This window comes from Cynara cardunculus (assembly GCF_001531365.2).
Source record: "Cynara cardunculus var. scolymus isolate 2C chromosome LG 7, CcrdV1, whole genome shotgun sequence".
Lineage (NCBI taxonomy): Eukaryota > Viridiplantae > Streptophyta > Magnoliopsida > Asterales > Asteraceae > Cynara > Cynara cardunculus.
In genome coordinates, this window is record NC_037534.1 from 5,617,094 (window position 1) to 5,641,081 (window position 23,988).

Here is a 23,988-nt window from a genome sequence, read left to right on the forward strand (position 1 = left end):
ACAAGGGAAACGTAGATAAAGCGAAAGTTGGTCTTGTTTCCCTCTGACTAAACAAAACCAAAACCAAAACGAAAACCGGCATTAGTGCAGAGGACTAATTCCAAAACAAAATGCAAAGGTCTTTTTTTGTGATAAATAAAGTTTAGGGACCAATTTTATAATGTTCATCAAACCGTAGGGACCAAATCCTTACTCCACTCTCGATTAAATTAAACTTTAGTTCTGTAATACGATGACGGCGTGTGTTTTATTGAATCTGTCTTTTTCATATGTTAGAAAATCGGGTTTGAATTTTGAAAAATGCGTAAGCTTGAGTTGGACTTTTAAAATTAATGAGCGAATTAGGGTCGATGAAAAATATTCCAAACAGACGTGCTTGAACCGTCTAAATCTTTTATAGGGTTCTCCACCAAACTAGTCAATTATGGCGGGAAATTGAGTAAATAGTTTTGAAGGCTTTTATGTTATGTTCTTGAGTCTTGCTTGATTTATGAAGAAAAGCAAAAAGGAAAGATAAAATCTTGTGTTCCCGAATATTTTACCCATGCAAGATAAAGGAAAATCAAGAAGAATAACCTATTTTTTAATTAACTTGGATATCCAACCTGTTATGCAAGTCAACTAATCCCAGGACAATCACCTGTTTTGCAGATAGTCCGGAGATACCATATTTGAACCTCCATGACCACAAGAAAAATAATCTTGATTTTTCTTCAAAAACTTTCCTCCCAGATATGGAGAAAATGAAAGAGAAGAATTTATAACAATTAGAAAATATTTATGAATTTACCCATCAAATACAATCCGCTATAAAATGAATAAGAGTAAATTTGTAAAAGTGATATTTCCTTTCTCTTCTGCTCAAGAACATGAATTTTTTTCCTTTCCTTCTTTTTCTTTCACTCTTAAGAACACAGATAAAAAAAATTACATTTCTCTTCCTTTCTTATTTTTTTTAATCTTCCCAAATTCGAGAACACAAAATAACTGTTAATTCTGTCAATTAATAGAATCCACTTTTTATTAGTTGGGAATCAGCAGAAAAATCAGATACGACTATCAAATGTTTACTAAGTTGCATTATATTATCGGATGAATATGGCAAGGATCAAGAATCTTACCTGGTAAGATCGAAACAACGTCCGAGTCTTACCCAGTAAGTGAGGATCACGGCTCTTACCACAGTTAGCACTTACTGGATAAATTGTTACATATAATGTCGTTTTTATAGACTAAAATCTTACCTGATAAATAAACGATAGTGTTGAATTTTGTGTTTACCATATAAATATTTAATAAGCAGCCCCTAGGTGATGAATATATGGTTTGTTGAAAGAATAGACCAGACCAAGCAACAGAGGAATGTCCCCACAAGGATTAGGGCATTACAATCAAGGTCCCTACAATTCATTTACACTCGGTCAGCAGTTCGTTATGAATTGAGTCCCTCGTCCTAACAAACTTCCGTTTAACAAATCGATGGTTGCAGCTTTATGCGTCGATTATAGTTCAACTTGAAATAACCAAGTATGTGGAAGAATGAACCAAATTTCCAAAATGAACCCAAAGAATGAACCAAATTTCCAGCAGACGAATAGGAATTGATCACAAATATCATGAATCAAATTGTGTATCATGAATCTTCCTTAACCATTAAGAGCCCTAATTTCATTGTGCACAATTACCAAACAATTATATTTCATTTTGCACTATATCATGAGAGCCTTCTAATCATTCTGACCACTTAATCATTTTGTACCAAACCATTCAGCAATTATCAAACAGCCCCTTAGTCACAAATAAGAACATAGTTGGATGCAAACAGAATCTACAAATGAACACCATATAAACCACATAAACTTCCAACAGACAGATGGGTATTAATCACATATAAGAGCCTAATTTAATTAGAATCCCCAAATGAACACCATATAAACCCCATTAAATTCCAACAAATGAGTGGGTCCTAATCACAAATAAAGAACCTAACTGGATGTAACTAAGATCCCCAAATGAACGCCATATAAACTCCATGAATGGACCAAATTTCCAGTGCTAAGAAACCCAAATCCAATGCAAAGCAAAGGCTTTAGGGCATGATTGATTGACATTCTGGAGTTGGAAAGAATTAATAAGGACTAAACCCTAAGCATAATCAGAATCCTAAACACAATACAATTTGCTTCAAACCAAATTAACCTACTAAATTAAAGCAATCAAGCATGTCTAAGAGCATTAAACCGGCCAATTTCATAAAATCCATAACAGTAATTCTCAAAAATTCTTATCCTTATAAGACAACAAAATTGAAGGAGCAATCGATAAGATAATTGAAAAGATGCAAACTCTAATCAATCTCTTGGAGAGAGGCACCGGCAGCAACATCATCAACCGTGAACTTTCCCTTCGATTTATCGGCGGCACGGCCCTTGGCTTTCCGGTCAAGCAGCGACTTCCTGTCCTTGTCAAGCTTCAGCTTAGTGACGACAACCTTCGAAGGATTGATGCCAACATTCACCGTCTGGCCGTTCACTTTCTCACGAGTTATCCTCTCCACATGGATGACCCATTTGCGACGGTACACCTGAACCACCTTACCTTCACGGCCCTTGTAGGTTCCCCGAACAACCTGGACCTCGTCGTCTTTCCTGACGGGAACTGATCGGACGTTGTACTTAGATCGGAGTTCAGTGGAAAGGGGCGCACTCATCAACACCCGGCGGACGCTGGATGGGGCGGAGAAGTGCGCCTTCCGGCACTTGCGGCGGGAGCTGGTGACTCTTGGGTTGTACTTCATTTTTAACTTCTAGGGTTTCGTAGGGTACGGGGACGAAGAGATTCAAAGAAATAGGTATCAAAGAGGAGAGGAAATTAGGGTTCCATGTTAAATGACGGAAATAGCCTTGATTTTTTGCCTATTTACGAAAAGACCAGCGTTTCTTTTTTCTTGGACCCAAGTCGGGTTCTTTGGTTATATTATTTTTTGGCAGATTTTTTTTAATTTATTTAATAAAATTTATTATCTTTATATACAAAATTACTTAGAAAATCTTTAAAAGGGTTATATTCATCAATATTTTGAAAAATCCAACATTGATTATAATATTAAAATATTTTATTTATTTATTAAAAATATTATTTTTTGTTGTAAATAATTATTTTCAAAGTTTTTTATTGGTAGAAATATATTAAAAAATATTTCTCTCACATGGTAATCATTTTTGGGCAAATCTCCATATCTGAAGAAAAAGAAGCCTTTTCTACTTTCTCGGTGTGAGATACTTTTGGAAAATCCTTTGGAGCTCCATTTTCGAGAATCTGTTGGAGTCAATTTTAGAAAATCTCGGTTGTTATCATACATTTTATTGGATAAGATTATCGGTCTTATCATGCTCACCCGATAAAATAGATGATCCGCTCACCCGATAAAATAGATGATCCGCTCACCCAATAAATACACGCATTTGTAAATAAAAAAAAAACTCCGAACTTAAAGGTTTTGCGTCACATTAAGGGGCTATTTGGCAATTGTTGAATAGTTTTGTGTAGAATGATTAAGAGGCTCTCATGATATAGTGCAAAATGAAATATAATTGTTTGGTAATTATATACAATGAAATTAGGGCTCTTAATGATTAAAGGAGATCTATGATACAAAATCATTTAGATGGTTTTAGAACCATTAAGAGACAGACTTTTTTTTTGCCAAACACGATTCACCTCTTAACGATTCAGAGGTTGCCTCTTAATGGAACTATTAAGAGGTAAACAAACAACCCCTAAAAATGCCCTTTTGTTTTTGTTCTTTTTTTCATTTCAACCCCTTTTTGTTTAGGAATATACAATTAGCATCCGGGTATTAAAAAGCATTGCAATTTGGTACATCAATGAATCGGCCAAGTACTTACCCAACACTGCAAAGTGGAAATACAAATTATGGAGTTAAATCGTTTGATGATTGATCAATACCCGTTATGTTTTTGCAAACTAGACGAATCTTATGGAGTACAATCAGTAATATACCGATTTCTAGCAAAGAGCCAAAGACTATGAACAAACAAACTAGCTTTCTAAATATGGAAAGAACCATCGGACTACGTCATAGCAGATTCCAAATCGTCCAATGCCAAATGGGCATCCGAGGAGGCCACGTTGGCTTGGGTAAGAGGAGGTCTAGACTCTTGAGCATTTGAACGAGATTCTTCCATGGCTCGGAAGAATGCATAAGGTCCCCAACCTTCATAAGTGTATTCAAGAAAGAAGCATACGTGAAAATTGCAACAAAGATCGGAGAATGCACCTAGAGGGTTTGAAATTGGCGGAATAAAACTAAAAATAACTGAGATTTGATAAGTTATCATGTATCTGTTGTCCACATTAAGCTATCTTATTGCATACAGATTTTAATCGGCTAGAATAACTAAATTTGATAAGTCATCATGTATCTGTTTTCCACATTAAACTATCTAATGCCCGTTAAGATAAGATACCCAATCTAATACCGATTGGGGATTTGGACGCACATGGTTCTAATGAAGGGTATTCTAGACAAATGGCGGAACACATTTCGGCGATGGGCAATAAAGTAAGGACAGAAAAAACGAACGAATATTTCAGAACGAAAAAAGAAACAGGTTAAACGTTAGAAGATACCTTCGGCATGATATGGTGGTGCAAAAAACTGCAAATAGCAAAACGTGGCCACCGTGATACCTGCATCAATAAACGTGTGAATACCGAGTTTTTTTACTTCAGATACCATCTGCCACCTGCCCCCTCGGGACACGTGATTTACCTCCTCCATGATGACTGAAGGACCAGTACAATGGGAGCGCTCAGATAAAAGTTGTTCAAATGAGAAATAGGATTGCAATCAAGAACACCATTTGAAACCCGATATTGAGAAGTGTTGAACTTTACCTATGATAGCGCCTGCAAATACATCTTGCCAGTGATGCCAATAATCGTCAACACGAGAAATGCCAATAAGAGATGCAACGAGTAGAGGCAAAAACACCATGCATAGCTTTGCAACATGGCCTTTACGATCAAACACTCTTACTTTTCCAGATAAATAGAGTGACAAGAACCCAAGACCGGAAAACGACCCTACAATAGAAATGACAAAAAGTTTCAAAATCGAAGGTTATCCAGGATGGATGGAGAACACAGAGATTTGGCATTGTTACAATTTATCCGGCTTTGACTGGACTTAGAATCATGAAGGAATTAAAACATTGGGCAAAATGCAACAAAGTATAGTTCAGTTCCTATTTAGTATAACGAAGAAAAAGAATCTCAAGCAAACAGAGTTTGAAATTTTCCTAGTTTGTACCCGTTTTGACCGATAACTTGTTGATTCTGTAACATTTGATGACATGGATACCCGTTTAAGAAGGATTCACAAAAATGTTTACGAAAGGGTTACGGCAAAGTGGACAATAAACTTGATATCCACATCATCAACTATACAAGATCAGCAGGTTATCAGTCAAAACAGGTACAAAATGAAAAAATTTCAAACTTCCTCACATTAAATAGAAAATTTTCAATCTTGGTCGCATTGAATAGAAAATAAGGCAAACTTTGTTGCATTTTGATGCATTTTGATGCATTTTGTCCTAAAACACGCGAGTAATTTAGTGAAAAAACGAATCAAGTGATTGAACAAGATATACAGGCATTGTTGCTCACATGAAGTATGTCCACTTGGGAAACTCTTATGGCCTTCACTTACGACATTGCTATCGCCATGGCATATCACGTCTCCAAACCGATCATAAAACTGAAGAAAATGGCAGCATCCTAGTGAAAAGCATGCAAATCTTTGGCAAAGAGACAGGAAAGAAATAAACATATAAAAAAACGAGAAAACAATCATCATATTTGAGTAACGAAAAACTCTATAGCGGACATACATCTTTTCCATCTGGAAAACATCGCCAGAAAAAATCCGGCCGAGGTCGGCCAACTGCGTCTTTTATAGCATCCGTTATAACCCCAGTTATCAACACCGAAAATAAAAGCCCTGTGGTAACAAACGAGAATCAATCAGATTCCTTAAACTAGACTTATCACATGAAATATTTCTAGAATTGACAAAAAGGTATAAAGATTTAATCACCTAGTATGGCATGATGAAGATCATATACATCTCTTCTATAAAAATAGAAGAACATAAAGACACCCATTGGAAACAGAACTGCATATATCTAATTAACAAACATGAAATAAGATTATAATTTTGCATTAATAAAATTCTTGTTTTCTAAAGGGCAAAATGCATCAAAATGTAATGAACTTTGCCTTGGTTCCTATTTAGTGTAACAAATCAACAAAGTTTCAAGATTTTCCTATTTTTTAACCTGGTCTTGTAACATTTGATAACGTATATGTCATTTATAGTGTCCACTTCGCCATAACCTTTTCATAAATCTTCCGTAAATGGGTACCCACGTCATCAAATTTTACAAGACCAGTAGAATATTGGTTAGAATGGGTACAAAATAGAAATCTTGAAACTTCCTTACATCAATTGAGGAAAAAAATCTTCGTCAGACTAAATAGGAACTAAATCAAACTTTGTTACATCTTGCCCTTTACTTAACAACTAAACCAAATGAACGTGGTAAATCCCATACATAGTACGGTCTTTGGGGGAGGGGGGAAGGGGGCTTGGGTGGGTGTGTATGATGTACGCAAACCTTACCTCTAACCCAAGGAGCAGAGGCTGTTTTTCTGTTCTGTAAACAAACATTGAAACAAATGATGTAAAGATTACTCACAGGAACAACCCATAATGGAACTGTGTTTTCCTTCAAAGGATACTTAAGATCCGTCATCATGTCTTTTCCAACAAAACGGTAGAAAGGATGGATACGGCTTAGAACCATCATTATAACCGCTAGTAGTATAAGAATCAACCAATCATTCATGTGATTCCTTGCCACCGCAATCCCATGAGACCTCACACTATGAGCAACCAACTGTTCATCCCTGATTCTAATCTGTGCCAAAGGCACAAAAAGAACATAAAAAACTCGAGAGTTAAGATAGACCATCATTTATTTTTTTTGATTAACCTGGATATCCAACCCGCTATGCAAGCCGACTAATCCCAGGGCGACCACTTGCTTTACAGATAGCCCGGAGTCACCGCATTTGAACCTCCGTAGCCAGAAGGGGATTTTATTCCTCCTTGGATTTGAACCTGGGACCTCCTGGTACTTTTGACCTTTGGAGTCAAGCTCAAACCAATCAGGCACCACCCTTGTGGTTAAGATAGACCATCATTTATTTTTTTTGATTAACCTGGATATCCAACCCGCTATGCAAGCCGACTAATCCCAGGGCGACCACTTGCTTTGCAGATAGTCCGGAGTCACCGCATTTGAACCTCCGTGGCCACAAGGGGATTTTTATTCCGCCTTGGATTTGAACTTGGGACCTCCTGGTACTTTTGACCTTTGGAGTCAAGCTCAAACCAATCAGACACCACCCTTGTGGTTAAGATAGACCATCACTTATTTTTTTGATTAACCTGGATATCCAACCCGCTATGCAAGCCGACTAATCACAGGGCGACCACTTGCTTTGCAGATAGCCCGGAGTCACCGCATTTGAACCTCCGTGGCCACAAGGGGATTTTTATTCCTCCTTGGATTTGAACCTGGGACCTCCTGATACTTTTGACCTTTGGAGTCAAGCTCAAACCAATCAGGCAACACCCTTGTGGTTAAGATAGACCATCATTAGGACTACAATCAAGAGAACATATAATTTCAAATTACAAGTGATACCTCTGCCTTCTTGTCATCCATCAACGGATAATACAGGTGATAAAACCGGTTGTTTGTAACCGCAGAAGTATCTAGCTTCCTGCTTGATGCATCCTGTAGACCCTAAAGAATCAGTCTTTAAATGGAAAACAATATAACTTGGATGTCCTTAATTCAAATTGAATTCAATAAGAAAAGACTATAAATAGAAAGCCTAATTAACAAAAAAAGAGATGTAGTATCATGTGTTAGGCTTATGTAGTATGTTATGTCTAAATTCCCTCCTAACTTTTGCATGGGCAACTTAGGCCAAATCCGTGGACCTTTTGGCACATGAACTTTTAATAGATCAGGAAGCCATGAATTTAATTAAAATCTCATTTAAGGTTATATACCTAAATGACCCATCAATTTATCCCATAAAAGATCATAGGTGGTTCATATATGTTTCCACCAAATATAACGTTCCAAGCCCAAGACAACAATTTGCCAAATATCCTCCAAATCAACTTAAAACCATGGTGGGAAGTTATTAATGGCACAATTCCTAGACTTGTGCTCACAAATCTAACTTAAAACCAATGTACAAGAAGTCATATAAAGTCGCCCACTTAAATTCCTGACGTTTTTGTTAGACTTGCACAAAATCCCAAATAGACATAGAATCAATACACCCAAGAGTCCAACCCTCATCCCAAAAAGGCAAATGGACTTGACAACCTCCACATCAATCTACAAAGTTATTACTTATTAGTAGTCTATTAAAGACTCACAACGGGCTCACATATCTAATTCATAACCGTTATGGGACGGGTTGTCACACACCTAATTAGCCTAAACTCTTCAATAATTTCATATGGAAGGGTAGGCTTTCGCTTAGATAAAACCAAGCATTTTCTCCATCACAAAGATGGCTTAATGCAGTCATTCTCATGTGCATATACATGGAAACTGATCAATCGAGTTCAGAAAAAAGTTATGATATCCAAACATCAATTTGGGGGAGTATCAAAATGACTGATTATGCAATAGAAATTTTCACATTCACAGTTAACTCTTGGAACATAATATACAGATTATCTACACTACAGAAACATGATATCTTATTGAACCAATATAAAACAAACAACCTACATGATTCAGTAGTTTATTGTGTTCTTGCCTTAACTTCTATAAGTACAAAAATTTCAAACATTCAAGCTAAGTGAATTATAGTAATCTAGAAGTTGGAGCTCAAATTTTGATCTATTTCTACTTGATTCCCAATTCGAATGTGCAATTTTTTAGCTCTTAAACCTAGCAGCAACAGTCAAATATGGGTATTTAAGCTAACATTTCAGAGATATAATCAAAATAAACACAACTAAAATCCAAGATCATGAAAACGTAAAACCGAAAAACCTTCAAAACCCACCTGAGAGATTTCTGGGGAATTCCTAAAACCGAAAAGGGATTTCAGATTCCACTGCCAAGTACCCATCTCAAACAAACAAATAAATTATGAAAATGCCATTGAATCAAATGAATGGTTAAGATTGTGCTATAACAGGTTGTCGAGTAGAGAACACAGGGGGAATAAGAGAGAAAAAAGAAAAAGAAAAAGAAATGGTGAAGAGTAGTGAAATTTTAGTAAAAGGGTGTTGTCATTTGACCTAAAATTGTACAATTTGATTGGGAAGATTTGGATATGGCGACGAGTGAGTGGGGGCCAAACCCATGTCGACAAGATACAGGTTCAATAATGATGGCAACTTCAATTCAAGATAGAACATGGAAGGGAGAGAAGAGAATCTTCGAACGAAGTTGGGACTACGTGTTTCTCTTTCAACAAACTATATTAGCACTATTTGGGGAAGGATTTTTTGTCATTATTTTCGGATCAACTTCATAATTTATGATAAAAAAAATAGAGAAAATAGTTAAAATAGTGTTTTTTTTCCCGTTTACCTAAATGTTTACCCAGTAAGTGCTTAATATTAAGAGTCAACACTATAATTTATTTTATTAAGTAAGATTGTAGTACATCAAAACGTATCTTAGACAACAATTTACCTGGTAAGCGCTTACCCGAGTAAGAGTCGTCATCCTCACTTACCGGGTAAGACTCTTCATCCTTATCATTGCTCTTACCGGATAAGATTATTGGCTCTTGTCATGTTCATCCAGTGAGAAAAATTACTCGGTAGATACTTACCGGGAAAGCGTTTAGTAAACGGCCCCTAAGTGAAACATACGGAACATTAAGGAGAATTGGAAGATGATGAAATATTCATGAACACAAAACCCCCAAGTGTTCAACCACAAAAACCCATACTTGTTCAATTCTGAAAAACCGTTAACATATCGCTATAGCATGTAGTCTAAAGTTTTATTGTAGTCTTAGACGACGTTTACTGATAACCAAACATTTAAATACGTAGTCGGTCAATCCTTGTTACATCTGCTTATTGTCATATTTGTGCTCTAATGACTTCGTCTATAATATCATATATTTCAACCTCTTTAATCACGAAATCCCTTTTGTTGTTGTAGTTGCTAAGGACCAATTTTGATGTCCGCAAGTTTGCAATCTGTGTTTCTTGCTTCTTACCTTTCGATCTTGTTTTATCCCGTTTCTTCAGTGCTTAGACTACTAAAAGAACACAATCAACACTTTTGTTCATTAACTGATTACGTTCATAAAATACACAATCCATTATGGAAAATCTTTACACTTTGCATTTAAGTTGTATTATACACTTTTTTTTATTAACCTGGATATCCAACCCGCTATGCAAGCCAACTGATCCCAGGAGGATCACCTGCTTTACAGATAGCTTGGAATCATCGCATTTGAACCTCCGTGGCCACATGGGAATTTTTATTCCTCCTTGGATTTGAACTTAGGACCTCCTTGGTGTATTTTGAGTATCACATGATGTTCGCCGAAATAAGGTTTACCGGAGGTCGGAAACAAGAGAGAGAGAGAGAGAGAGAGAGAGTAGAGATAAAAAGAATTAACACCTGAAATATCCTTTAATTAAAAATTTAAGTCAAATTATCAAAAATATTAGTTTTTTAATTTATCCATTGATTTGTATTTAAGATTGGATCTCACAGTTATCACAAACTAACCAGTTTTTCCTTGAATGGACCCTTGTATATATTCTCATAGTAATTATTTTTTAGAATACTTCAAATTTAGAGAACGTTGCACACCGACTCCTATTTCCTTTATCTTATTGGAGCAAAAAACTTGTATAAAATCTTTATTTTCTCTATTTTAAAAATATGTTAAAGATGCTCTAACTTTTATTATAAAGTGTTAAAGACCATTCATCTTTGAACATCACCCATGAAGCTTATTCCTATCCTACGGGTTAGAGGTTCAAATCTCACAAGATGAGAAGTGTGTAGAATAGAAAATACGTGTAAAACCATACGTACAATTAAACCCGAATTGGTTAAGCTTAAAAATGGAATAGAAAGCATGTGTTAACTTCAATCAAAACCCATATCATTCTCCAAACAGAGTTACATATGCTACAAATAAGGTAAAATGCATCTGGCGTTTGAACCAATAAACGAGCTTATAAAGCTTGAACTTGAACTTTAAATAAAACAAACATGTCTACATATCCACTCCTCTATTTCTTATACATCTTTTTTCAAAATAAAGCATCTTAACCAAAATTACTCACTCTAAACCAAAATCTTCATTCATGTCTGTCTAATCTTCATCCATGGCTGCTTGTTCTCTCCTACCAGGCCCACCAGCTGGTTTTGACATTATTATCTGCAAATCGTACCAATAATCATTTACAAATATTCTAATCCATACAAGAAATACACAATCACCTTTCAATTATTTCGTTACTAATTTACATCGAGTTCCCTTTATTTGAGGTTATCGAAACAAAGACTTGGATTTTTTACGGTTTCCATATTAATATACAAACAAAACACACAGAAAACCGTTTTTTAACCATGGTGGAAACTTCCCATGTAAACATCTGAAGCTATCTTCAGGTGTTTTGATTTTCAAAACATAATCTACACATATAGTTTAAGAACACAAAACCAAACTAAAAGGAGAAACAAAGAACAAGCAACGAAAAACATGAGAATTATTAATAGTTTTATGTTAGTCGGTACCTGATCTACACGTAGAACCGTACAAACTGCATCAGCAGCATACTTGAGTGCATGAAACCTATAAACATAACAAGTTAAAGACCATCAGACAACTTGGTCTCCCTGGAGTTACAAATTATATCTACCAATAGCAATCATACTGTATTTTCGTTCAAATTCAGGTTCATCGTTGCCATTATTAAATAATAGAAGATAAATTACACAAGTCCAAGTCCTCCCAGAGCCACTGGAAGGTTGGGTTGGCTGTTAACGTCAAGGTTTTATGGGATTAGTCCAGGAAGCTGGCCCGGACACCCTTGATTACCAAAAAGAAATAAATACAAGTAACATTTAGAAATTTATAGAGAGTGAGGTGCTTACTTGGTGACATAAAGATCCCATATATTTAATGTAGACACATCCTTACATGCTCCTTCTTCCAAGTCTATACCAACTTTGACATTTCCAGATGCATGATCCGCATATAAACTAGATATGATTTCCATGGCATTAAGCCCAGCATTCTCCGCCAACGTTTTTGGTATCATTTCAAAACTCTCAGCAAACTTTGCAATAGCATACTGATCTAATCTGCAAAGTTCAAATGCATTTCTTTCAACATAAATCCAAATATAATAATTTCACCACCATCTCCGAAAATTATTCGTCAAAGAAACTACTTCCAACTACGAATTGATAAGAATCATATAAACTTTGGGAACAACTGATAACTAATTTGAAGCATACAAAAAACGACTGGAAATCAGAAAAATGGTGCTAAACAAAAAGATCTATATCACTTTTTAATGCAAGAAATACTAAAAGAGATGTTCTAAATCTTATTAGCACAACTAATTTGGGGCAAATGAGGTAATATTTACAAGAATTGCTAATTATATCGAGTAGCTTCGCTGGTCTAAAATATTGATAAGAAAATAAACAAATTAAAAAATGATCATGTTAGCAGGTACAGAACATGTAAAAAGAGGAAGCCATTATCATGATAACAAGATGCTAAGCACACTACCAACAGGATCAAGGCATGGGATCCATACAACTAGGGGCGTTGGATTGGGTTGGCAGGTTGCCATCATTCTTTTAGACAAGTCTGTGTGTTCAATTTTTTGTGACTTAAAAGTATTGTTCATCGTTCGAGTTAATCCGTCAAGTATAACAGATAGATAATATTGAATTACTGATATACAAGTACACACAACAAAGAACTAATTGTGTTTGCAAGATTTGAAAATATGTTCTCATATCTACACTCGTGCATGTTGCCTTCACCAAACCAAGGTATATACGTATATATATATATATGTACGTATATATATGTATGTATATATATATATATGTACGTATATATATGTACGTATATATATATTATTATATATTGCTTAGTTTCATACATTTGTATGCACAATTTAATCCAATTCTTGTGTTACTATTACATTACATTAGATAGCAACATATAAATAAGAATTAGGCAAAAAAAATAAGGAAAAGTCTAAAAACACCCAACAAACTTTCAGATTTTGAATGATTACGACCCTGAATTTTTTTTTTTAAATAAATAACCCGTTGAACTTTCACTAGTCAGTTAATGTAACTTTTTTTGGGTTAAAAAGATGTAACAATTTTTAAAAATGCAATGGTTTATTCATTAAAAAAAATTCAGGGACTTAATCAATCAAAATGAAAATGTTTAATGGTTTTTTCATTCAAAAAGAGAAAGTTTAATCGTTTTTTCATTCAAAAAAATAGTTTAGGGACTTAATCATTTAAAATGAGAAAGTTTAATGGTTTTTTCATTCAAAAAAGAATAGTTTAGAGACTAAACCATTCAAAATGGTAATTTTTCTTGGGTTTTTTTGAACTTTTCCCAAAAAAAAATATGAAGAAATAGTACTCCAAAAATGCAGCTCAGACAAAGTAATATAAATTAAAATTTATCAAAATTATATATTAGCAGTGGGTGGGCGGTGGGTTGGGTTGAGTTATGCCAAACCCAATTTCAACCCTATTAATTGGCAGTTTGGCGGTTTAGCGGGTTGGGTTTAATGGGTTGTTTGCAGGTTGGGTTGGCTGGGTTGGCGCTTTTTTGTACAGCCCTACATACAACCATGATTAGGATAGCGCTATCTCTCTCAGAATGCACGAGGAAACAAAATAGAAAAAATTACTAGATGCAGATGAGACCATAAACGTAAGTCTAACCAAGAAAAAGAAAATTGTAAAATAAAATACTACTCGTCGAGTAGGCGGATAGATGTTACTTTGCTAAAGTTTGTGCTTATTTCTAAACATAAACCAGGTGAAATCACTTTGCCAATATACAGAAAGAAGCTATGACAGAGCAAGAAAGCAAATACCCCGTCTCTGTGAAAGAAAATTCCTTCAATTTTCTGGCTAATTCGATTTCAGTGGCTGCAGCTCCCGGTACAATTCTACTGTCCCTGCATAACGCCTGGAACAGAAATAAAGAAAGATTGCAAGAGTTGATAGGTATTTGCCAAATGGTGTCTACTACCAAGAAAGTTCAAAGAAAAATAAATTATTCCAAGATATACGATACCTTGTAAGTATTCACGCCATCATCAACAGCCCTTTCCAGATCATCCAATATGCTATCAGTGCTTCCTCGAAGCAGAACAGTGGTCACCGAGTTCCCACCTTCTTCGTTTCTTACAACAGTGACCTAAGAAATATTCAAGCCAGTTAGGGATGAAAGAAACAGCCGAGAAATGGAATTAAAAAACAAAGAAAAGTTGTTCCTTACTCTAGCACCACCAATCTCCTCAACAGAAATGGAGTCAACATGTCCAAGATCATCAGGGTTTACAGTGCCGAGCTTCAACTGTGATTATAATTACAATATTATTATTAGTGGCTAAACCTTCAATGACTATATTAATGTACTATAACATGCTTACAAGAGCAACAGCACCAGTTGTGCGGCAAAAACGGCGTAGTTCAAATTTGGAGGCAATTTTTAAGACCATGAGCCTGTAAACAAATCATAAATGTTAAATAATGGTATTTAGGCCTTCAAAAGGACTTAGCAGTATGCAATTTTTTAACCTGTAAATGGAATGAAATTGCAAAAAAGTTGAACATCTCATGAGAATTGAGATCATGGATAAAGAAAATCAAGATCAGGTAACGAAGACATTCAAACATTAATTTTTGTTAAGCATGAACTCTTCCTGTCCTTTATACCATAGCCATAATCTTAACATCACCAAATAATAAATGAAATATACAAGCCTTTGCAATTTGAAAAACAAAATCTATGTCTAAGATGCATATTGGGAAAAAAGCTAGGATTGAGCATACTTGTAACGCTCACAGAAGTGCAGAGCCATCTCTCCTACAGCCGCTCCACTTACTATGACCTTTGCACCTGAGTCTGCAACTGCTTTGATGAGCTCTTCAACCTTTGCTTCTTCAGTTTTTGCATAATTTTCAAGCTGTAAATCAAATACAAGATATCTATAAGGATATCGTTCATAAAAGAAAAAAATAAATATAAATAAATGTTGACATTAGATCGTCAACATCACCTCACCTAATTTCTGATATGAGAAAGAAGAAGCAATCGGTCAACTAATGAAATGAATAGTTCTTAATTTATTTCTACTATGTCAATCGTTCTGGGTCCACAATTCAATAACACATGCAATTATCCTATAAGTGCTGCAATTAAACACATCAGCTCGATAAGCCATGAGGTGACAGGGTGTCCAAGAACTCAACATCCCAGACCGTCAAGGGCTCAAACCCTACACTTGCTATATGACCAACTCGACCCTCCTGATGCATCTCACTCCCCCTTCCCACACCTCACAAAAGAAATTATTATGATATAGAAAAGTATCAACTGGGTCCTTGTTAAACTTCTCATGCTTAATGTCCCCTTTTAGCATCACCTCGAGACACCAAAAGCAAGACGCAGCCAACCTCTGCACCACTGACGACACTTTGAACGTATGGAATGATCCTGACATTGGTTCAAATATACAGACCAAAAGTCCTCTAGCTATATACCACCCGTGGAGGGACACAAACAAAGGCTTAGGAGGCCAAGCAGCCTAAAACAATGGCCAGAGATTACCAAGGGTCTACAAAGTTGAACCGCACATGATCACCATGGTTCCTATTCATAAGAATCCTCTACTCCCATTCCTCGCACCTGAGTTTTTCTCATCACCTTAGATACGCATTTGCCTGAACCGAGGCACATGAGTTACAAACATTTCTGTATTGCATAGAGACAAACAAATGTATACCTAAAAATAATCAAGAACTAAAAATTAAACAAGTAATAGATTTCAAACATATAAATAAGTTTAAACCTTCACCAATGACCAACTAATTGATATAAGCTTTCAGGAGTTCAAGCAAACGCTACTTGTAAGATTGACTATGGTAGCTAGCTATAGAAGTACTTGAAAAAGGAATTATTTTCTACAATTGTATCAGTGTCTTAAGATTACAGCAACTACTAATTAAACAACAATGTAAATACAGTAAATAATCATTATGTTATAAACACTTCAAAAAAAATGTAACAATATCTACAGTATAGAAACAAGAAGTTGCAAATACACTTATAGATATAGATGACAAGAACATAATAATCAGAAGGTTAATTGGAATACTTTATCTGTGTATGTGCCCACACCTCAGGGCTCAGGCCAAGGCACATGCGGCATTCCTAAGTGAATACAATACACCTCAACAAAGACAGAGTTGCATGGAACCACAACATAGCTGATACTAGCAAGTTAGAAGGTAGAGTCTTTTGGCATGATGGTTTCCAAAAATATATGAACAGGAATAATGGACATCCATAAGATTGCACCTGCTCAGCACTGTGAATCAGGACAGTTCCTTTGGTCTCAGTTGCAGTTGTATCAACACCACCAGCAATCACAACCACCTACAAAAGCAATAAATCATTTCAGCTTGAGAAAATGCACTCTACTAAAGTTCGATTAAGAAGGATGGTAACAAAATTGAGAATTGAATTGAATAAGGAGAGTTTTTATTCCTTTCTACACAGAAACAATAGGATACAAGCAGCTTAAGTAGGATGAAGCTATTCTAGGAGAGACAATAATACAGGGAAAGCACTAATTACATAATATAGACTAGACATAGAAGATTGAGAATCAATCTATTTACAAAAAATATTTATGAAATAAATTTAAGATTATAAGTCAACACTCCCCCTAAAGTTGGATCATAGATATTAACCATGTCCAACTTGCTTATAGACTAGACATAAATAGAAGATTGAGAATCAATCTATTTACAAGAAAATATTTATGAAATTAATCTAAGATTATATGTCAACAAAAACTAATGAGCCATTAGTTTAAAAACCATGAGTGATTTACATCAAAAATGCAGTGGCGTTCACAATTACATCTTTACTAGATAATGTCTTTCAACAATCTGATACACAGTTAGCAAAGCAAAGTGCAACACCCACTAACATGCTAACCTATTGTCTTTTTCTTGCTATGCTCAAATGCAAACTTAAAAGCAGACACACCACATGCATGTATACATGGAGTCAAAAGTCAAAATTGAAGGCCTTGACCTTTCCAATCAGCTTGTTCAATAAGGGAATGGCAATCACTTTCCTCAAGGATACACTGCCCTTACAGCTAAATGTAGCTATAACTCATGCTGGTGACATAATGCAGATCATCAAAAAGACACAAATCAACTTGTTTACAAGTGCATGCTAGAATTATACTCAATAGAAACAAAAATATAGAGCAACATTCAAAAAACTAAAAAGCAATGAGTTGATAAGTTTGATATGCCAATGTAAATAAGAACATGTAGAAACTTGAGTAAGATCACAACACCTAGAATAATACTTAGCAAACCCCAAAATAGGCACTCACCTTTGCCTTCTCTATTCTCTTTATACTCCCTACAGTGTCGCCTTTTAAAACCATGCCTCTAACCGTTGTACAATTATGCAGACCTCCACCCAAGAGTTTTGCAACTCTTACATTATCAACATTGAAGTTTACTGGGTTCTTTGGGCAAACTTGTATGCACGCCTGCAATGAAAATAACAACATAATTGTGAATACCCCTAAGTTGACCTAATTGTAACCAGTTGACAAGAAAATTGAAGTACATCTGCAATAAGAGGACACAAGATAGACTCCTGTCCGTATTGTTTGCTAGCAACAGCAGCTTTCATCCTTAAAATAACTTCATCTTTGTTCCTCACATCCATGGTGTCAGAACCTTCCTCGACCAATCCTTCCAAGATCTCAACGACCTGCAAATATAGAGTAAAAGGTTGGGTACAGTGAGACAATACACAAATGGCATACTTCTAGCATATGCAAGACACTTATTTGGTTTAGTTCTGCGAAGTTCAGATCCATAAATTCCATATACTAATCAATAAAAATAATGTAAGGTGAAAATCATGGCCTTTGCTGTCAAACTATGTGCCCCAAGTTGGTGACATTAAATAACTTGTCCGCAAGTGGCTTAAAACACTCAACAGACATGTAAGTCAACTATCTATCTGAACATGCAAGAAAAAGGCTTGATTTAATGAAGGAAGGTAGTTTATTAAAAAAAATATCAAAAACTTCACAAGGAATAGCAAATTAAACTATTTCCATTTTTCCTTCTTCCCTCGCACATGCGATAAAGTCACAATAATTACAGTTTGACAGACCTTGTTAATTGCTTTTGTGTATCCAATGATAATTTCACTTGGATGCAGTCCCATCCTAATGAGGTCTTCTGCACCCTGTAGAAGCTCCCCTGCAAATGAAACTGTTAGGTTGGCTCCATCACCAATTTCCTCCTGCTGGGCTTTCCCTGCCAAAACCAAAATTTTCGCTGCAGGATGCTGAATCTCAAGTTCATTCACGATGGTGGCAGTATCACTTGTCACAAATAGCTTGTCCAGATGATTGATAACCATTTTATTCATACCTAGCAAAAGAAAGAAGATAATAAACAAGTAATTAAACCTAAAGGTGGATAGCAGCGATAATGATGTAGACAAATCGGAGTTTTGCTCCCCCATGTAAGCAAAAGTTATGTTAAGATTGCAAACATCTAGAAAAAAGAACTCTAGAAACAAAAACCATAGTATGTTCTCCCAGCAACTAAGGAAGAACGTAATGCTGCAAATCCCACACATAGAACTTTAGAAATAGAGGAAACAATGCATAATATTGGTATGCCTTAATCCAGAGAAATTGTCTACTCTATTAATATGTGACTTAAAACTCCCAACCCTCAAATAGATCTTCGCAACCTTCGTATATACTGTGGTCCTAATAACAGACAAGGTTAGTTTGACCTAGCAGCATTGCTTTATTTTGTATTGGTGTGAGCTATCTACCTATGCCAAGCTTTACACACCATAAACTTGAACAGGTAGAGGAGTTGCTAACCACCAATGAAACTCAAGTTGCAAAACGCATGTATCAAAGTGAAATCACTTGCTGCAAGGACAACAGAGGTAAAGACCCATCCAGCTGTTACTATTACAAGTGGAAAAAGGCTGCTGCTAAAAAGTTCAGCTCACCATCAAGTCTAATACCGGTAATCAGAAGTAGGCCATGTGATAGTGGGATAAACAGGCACCCTAAGAACCCTCTAACTGAGCATGCCTGCAAATACAATGGACCAAAGAAGTCTAACTGAGCTTGACGAAGATGTGAATGCCATGATGGAAGAAAATCACCAAGGATGCCCTAGCAGTGCATCCTAAGAAATCAAGTGATATGCAGACATCCATTACCTTTCTTTTGTCTGAATATGTAAAGTTGTTTTGAATAGAGCCCAAAGGGCACTCTCACAGTGGCATAGATTGTGTTCAAGCATGCAGAATGACAATTGGAGTAATCTGACTTTGAATGAGCCTATGACAGTTTTTTTTTGGATAAAGAGCCTATCAGCCTATGACAGTTTTGGGCGATTACTACAGAATAGAACACCAACAAAAGATAGATTAGCAGTTTGCAGCATCAGCCCAATCCTAAGAGTTCTATGGTGGTGGGGTTATTTACTGCACAGAAAGACTATGGACTTAGGTATTTACATGTGAAACCTATATTCTTTAGATTTATCTCTCCCAATTCTTTTACATGTTTCTATTGTTTATAACTTGTTATATGATTATGTTAGTTTATCTGCTGACTGCTGCTTCTCTCTGTTGTTTATTGGAATTTGTCTTTCGTACAAGGGTGATGCATAAAAGTTAACTACCATTTTTAATACTCTCTCTTGTCTTGATTTTGGAAGTGTGTGTTTGTTTTCTTGTATGAGTTGTATCCATACTTCTTTCTTACTTTCTATATTTATGAAATGGTTTTGTTTGGTTGGAAGTTTTATGGCTGTTATATACTTATATACCACTCAGACACCTATAGGACCATACAGACATAAGGGCAAGTGTTAAGTCCCACCATTGCCTGCGGCCTTGAATTTGAGACTCACACCATCTTTAACATTAAAGATTGGCCCTTCTCTATTTTAATTTACAAAATCTTGGTGTTTTTCTTTAGCCTTGACATAACAGACTAAAAGGTTTTAGCTCATGTTGGTTGGTGATTATGCAAAGATCTCTATTATTGATGCATTACTAACTATCATATGATGATAAGCATTTTAGTAATCAAGCTATTTCTGATTCCTGCGTCACTTGAAGTCGACGCCTGTCAGATATGGAAGCATGAATGTATTGTCTTGAGTGCATTCTCACTAATATTTAGTAGAGGTAGTTGATTAGCACAAGTAATTTGGCTTCTTGTCTCGTGGATCTAATATGAATGCCGTTTCTGCCTATGATGGCTTATTTTTTCACCAATCAGTCATCAAAACTCTGCCCTTGAACCTACTCAATTTTGTTAAGGAAAAGGCACCACATCAGACATGTCCCAACCCTATCACTGTTTTTCACGGTTTACAAAGGAATGCTTTTCAATCGCTTAAGCTGATACAGCTCACACCCGCTTCCTCACCTCTACGTTTTTAAACAAAGAAAACGAGGTTTATATTTGTTTCTTTGATCTGGGATTTGCATTCCTGTGTTATTTAGAGTTCCTATGTGTGAAGATTAAATTTCATCTCTATTTGTTTCATGATGTTGGATGGATTTTTCTACATTAACTGACTGATTGTAATTTATAAAATAATCTATCGTACATTTTTTTTGTTGATTTGATCAATGCACTTGGGTTTTTTTCTTTATCTTTTCTAAAGCAGTTTGTGATTTGGACACCAGAGTGTGTACCAAATAAGTTTGTTATTCCAGAACCTATTGAAATACCTGCAATCTAAGAGGTAGTGGGAGGGTAAAACTTAAATTCTTGCACCTATGATGTCCATTGTTCCAAATGCAAAACAAGCTTCTAATTGATCTGGGGTTTGTCTTATGCATTCCTATGCTGTCCATTGTTCCAAACTATTTACTTCAGAACAGTTGTTTTCATGTATACCTAGTCAATCGTTTTCATGTTAAACCTAATTATTTACTGCAGAATAAAATCATTTAGGGCAAAAAAGAAACAAAACAAAAATGTATACCATTGGGACCAAGAGAAGTTCTGGTAATGGTAGAAAGCTGTTTACAAGCATCGATGTTCTTCACAACAGCTTCATCCAAACCAGAAAGATGTTTGTGGCCTTCTTTTAGCATTCCCTGGATGCCGTAAGGTTGCGCTTGGAGCCCCATATTTCTGTTGAGTGATTAACAAATAAGGATCTGAAGAACGATGGAAGAAAAGATGAAACCCTAGAAATGGCGCCTGTTGCTCTGCTTACGGAGTGTATGCTGCGTTTTACTCGGGTAGAGGCCCTGAAGTGACCTATTGATAGTTCAATACAAAGGCTGGAACCACTCTACCAAAGACATCAAATATTCTATGTACCTTTTTTGCTTTTTTTTTTATTTTTTCAAATTGTTTTTTTATTATTTTCAAGGTCTATTATTACTTGATAAGGTCTGAATAAATAAGAAATAAATAAATATATTAATTCCTCTTATTTTACTTTTTCTTTGATTTTATTGCTTCTTTCTCCATCAATGATGTCACCGTCTTTTCATCACCCATGTGAAATGCAAGTCTCACATTCTCTCTCTCTATATATGTGTGTTTGTATATATATATATATATATATATAATTTTTGTACGTATAGGTTAGTTTAGAAAAATAATGTAAAACAAGAACTATCAAAAGAATCGATCCTTCCACGAACAAATTCACCGGTGGCATTCTCAATAGCATCGGAAGTCTAAAAGGCGTCCAAAAAGTTCTTATTATGTTCCATCTATTAAGCAATTGTTGAGATTAATTTCGTCAATGAACATTTTATGAAAATCAAGAGAATTTTGCAAAAATGTTTGCACCTGATTTTACAAAAACAAACTATTAATTCAGACTTCAGATATTTGTCAGTTTACAAAAACAAGTAGTTTTATTGATTCAGATTTCAGACCTCAGCACCACCTCTTATTAATCAAAAGTGAAATAATACTTCAGACTTTGGCATCTTTAAAAAACAAACGCCACCTAAATGTTTTAAGAGTAAGCTATGATTTTCGTCCATGTAGTTTGTTGGTTATAACAATTTCCATCCCTAATCTTTAAAAACTACTTTTTCGTCCCTATGGTTTGCAATTCGTTTCCTTTTTCGTCCCTCAGACTGACTTTATTAAAGGAGTCCATTAAATCAAGGCATTTTACCCTTTTATTTAATCTTTCTTTTTGTATTCACTTTGCACGAAGATTCATAGTATGGGACCTGTGGCCATAATTTGTCGATGAAAAAATTGGAAGTTCGGAGTTGGTTGCATAAGCACCAACATGGTGATCGTCAATTGTGAATTGTTGAATGCTTGGTAGGAGATGAGTCAGGGTTATTACACTTCAAGCAACAATAAAGGTAATTTTTATTAATTAATTGAAATATCTGGAAAATATGTATCTAAATTTACAGCTGTCTCATATATTGTCTTGATTGTTAGTAGACATGATTACTTACTTTATAGTTAGCTTGTGTAGTATATTAGTTTCATATTAATTGATTAAATTTCATTTGATTTAGCAAAATTTGAAGTTCAATATCGTCTGCAACAATACATTTTTCTCAAGTTTTTTCATGAATATGAATACGAGCATGAGTTTCTTGAAGCAAGCATCAAACCATGATGATATGGGTGGCTTAACAAATGTATGAAAGGAGTAGCAGATCAATGACCATCGAGTTTTGGAATATTTTATTCATGATGCGAATTCGGTTATTAAGAGAGATAACTATGTATGAGTAGATGATCGAGCATGTGTTATATTTAGTGTAGCAGCTGTATCACTTCCAATAAGTTAATATGTATGGTAACCGTGACCACTTCCTATCCTACGTTATTTAGTCTTTGGTCCATTGGAAGGAAAGTTTATATTAGTTTTTTTTTTATATTCACGTATGACTTTGTTTGTTTAAAAAAGAAGAAGATTTTATTAGTCTCTTATGTTTGATTTGTTAAGAGGTAAGACCATTTAGGGGTCGTTTACCAACATTTTTTGTTAAGTGCTGATTGGGGTAAGAGGTCTGACTGTGGTAAGAGGTCTGACTGGAGTAAGTGCTGATTGGATTTTCCTGTTTACCAAACATTTTTTATTAAGTGCTGATTATGTCAAAAAGACTATTATGTCCCTCTTTCTGGAGTAAGTGCTGATTGAAAATTATTGTTTACCATATGTATTGTATTAAGAGCCAACATAAAATGTTATGTATCAAAAAATTTAAATATAATTTCAAATTCTTTTTTGCTTACGAAAATATATTGATACTCAATATATTAACATATTACCGATTTTCATAATTTAGAACAAAAAGTCAAATTTTCGTAAAGCAAAACCACTATTAAAATAAGGACCAACAAAGGAAACAACAACAAACCATCAACAACGAACAAAAAGTCATTACAAGTCTTTAACATAATTGTTTGCGTACAAATAGTTCGCTTACAAATATTAATTTCAAGCATTCAACATTAATTGATTTGCAATCTGATCACGCAAATCAGTCATATAT

The 23,988-nt window shown here is 35.2% G+C and overlaps 3 protein-coding genes across 5 annotated transcripts; all 3 read right to left on the reverse strand.

The window, feature by feature from the left end:
- Positions 1 to 2,181: 2,181 nt before the first annotated feature.
- LOC112515569 (60S ribosomal protein L26-1-like) lies at positions 2,182 to 2,807 on the reverse strand. The gene has a single exon (XM_025122463.1). It carries the CDS (start codon positions 2,795 to 2,797, stop codon positions 2,348 to 2,350), a length of 450 nt encoding a protein of 149 aa, XP_024978231.1. The 5' UTR covers positions 2,798 to 2,807; the 3' UTR covers positions 2,182 to 2,347.
- A 1,108-nt stretch (positions 2,808 to 3,915) lies between these two features.
- LOC112515316 (putative lipid phosphate phosphatase 3, chloroplastic) lies at positions 3,916 to 9,392 on the reverse strand. Of its 3 annotated transcripts, none has more exons than XM_025122059.1 (9): positions 9,193 to 9,377; positions 7,800 to 7,901; positions 6,786 to 7,007; positions 6,125 to 6,212; positions 5,919 to 6,028; positions 5,695 to 5,785; positions 4,921 to 5,109; positions 4,654 to 4,713; positions 3,916 to 4,237 (listed from the first exon to the last, which is right to left on the reverse strand). In XM_025122059.1, exons 1-9 carry the CDS (start codon positions 9,256 to 9,258, stop codon positions 4,095 to 4,097), a joined length of 1,071 nt encoding a protein of 356 aa, XP_024977827.1. In that variant the 5' UTR covers positions 9,259 to 9,377; the 3' UTR covers positions 3,916 to 4,094. The 3 variants fall into 3 exon arrangements, with proteins under 3 accessions (XP_024977827.1, XP_024977828.1, XP_024977829.1); XM_025122060.1 differs by having other exon boundaries at positions 3,917 to 4,237; positions 7,800 to 7,892; positions 9,193 to 9,392; XM_025122061.1 differs by having other exon boundaries at positions 3,917 to 4,237; positions 7,800 to 7,878.
- A 1,856-nt stretch (positions 9,393 to 11,248) lies between these two features.
- Positions 11,249 to 21,741, reverse strand: LOC112515357 (T-complex protein 1 subunit theta-like). Its single transcript, XM_025122132.1, has 13 exons — positions 21,480 to 21,741; positions 18,613 to 18,875; positions 18,055 to 18,201; positions 17,813 to 17,974; positions 16,756 to 16,833; positions 15,228 to 15,361; positions 14,825 to 14,897; positions 14,671 to 14,748; positions 14,467 to 14,589; positions 14,264 to 14,358; positions 12,273 to 12,482; positions 11,913 to 11,970; positions 11,249 to 11,553 (listed from the first exon to the last, which is right to left on the reverse strand). Exons 1-13 carry the CDS (start codon positions 21,625 to 21,627, stop codon positions 11,488 to 11,490), a joined length of 1,635 nt encoding a protein of 544 aa, XP_024977900.1. The 5' UTR covers positions 21,628 to 21,741; the 3' UTR covers positions 11,249 to 11,487.
- Positions 21,742 to 23,988: the final 2,247 nt, after the last annotated feature.

What these genes read in the sequence shown, in the direction of transcription:
- LOC112515357 (XM_025122132.1), bottom strand. Translation starts at nt 21,627, where the DNA reads ATGGGGCTCCAAGCGCAACCTTACGGCATCCAGGGAATGCTAAAAGAA. An exon ending in CACTTCTGTGAGCGTTACAA is followed by an intron (nt 14,898 to 15,227) that starts GTATGCTCAATC and finishes ATTTGTTTACAG; the next exon opens with GCTCATGGTCTTAAAAATTG. An exon ending in ATGGCGTGAATACTTACAAG is followed by an intron (nt 14,359 to 14,466) that starts GTATCGTATATC and finishes TTTCTGTTCCAG; the next exon opens with GCGTTATGCAGGGACAGTAG.
- LOC112515316 (XM_025122059.1), bottom strand. Translation starts at nt 9,258, where the DNA reads ATGGGTACTTGGCAGTGGAATCTGAAATCCCTTTTCGGTTTTAGGAAT. An exon ending in TTCCATTATGGGTTGTTCCT is followed by an intron (nt 6,213 to 6,785) that starts GTGAGTAATCTT and finishes TTTGTTAATTAG; the next exon opens with ATATATGCAGTTCTGTTTCC. An exon ending in TCTTCATCATGCCATACTAG is followed by an intron (nt 6,029 to 6,124) that starts GTGATTAAATCT and finishes TTGTTACCACAG; the next exon opens with GGCTTTTATTTTCGGTGTTG.
- LOC112515569 (XM_025122463.1), bottom strand. Translation starts at nt 2,797, where the DNA reads ATGAAGTACAACCCAAGAGTCACCAGCTCCCGCCGCAAGTGCCGGAAG.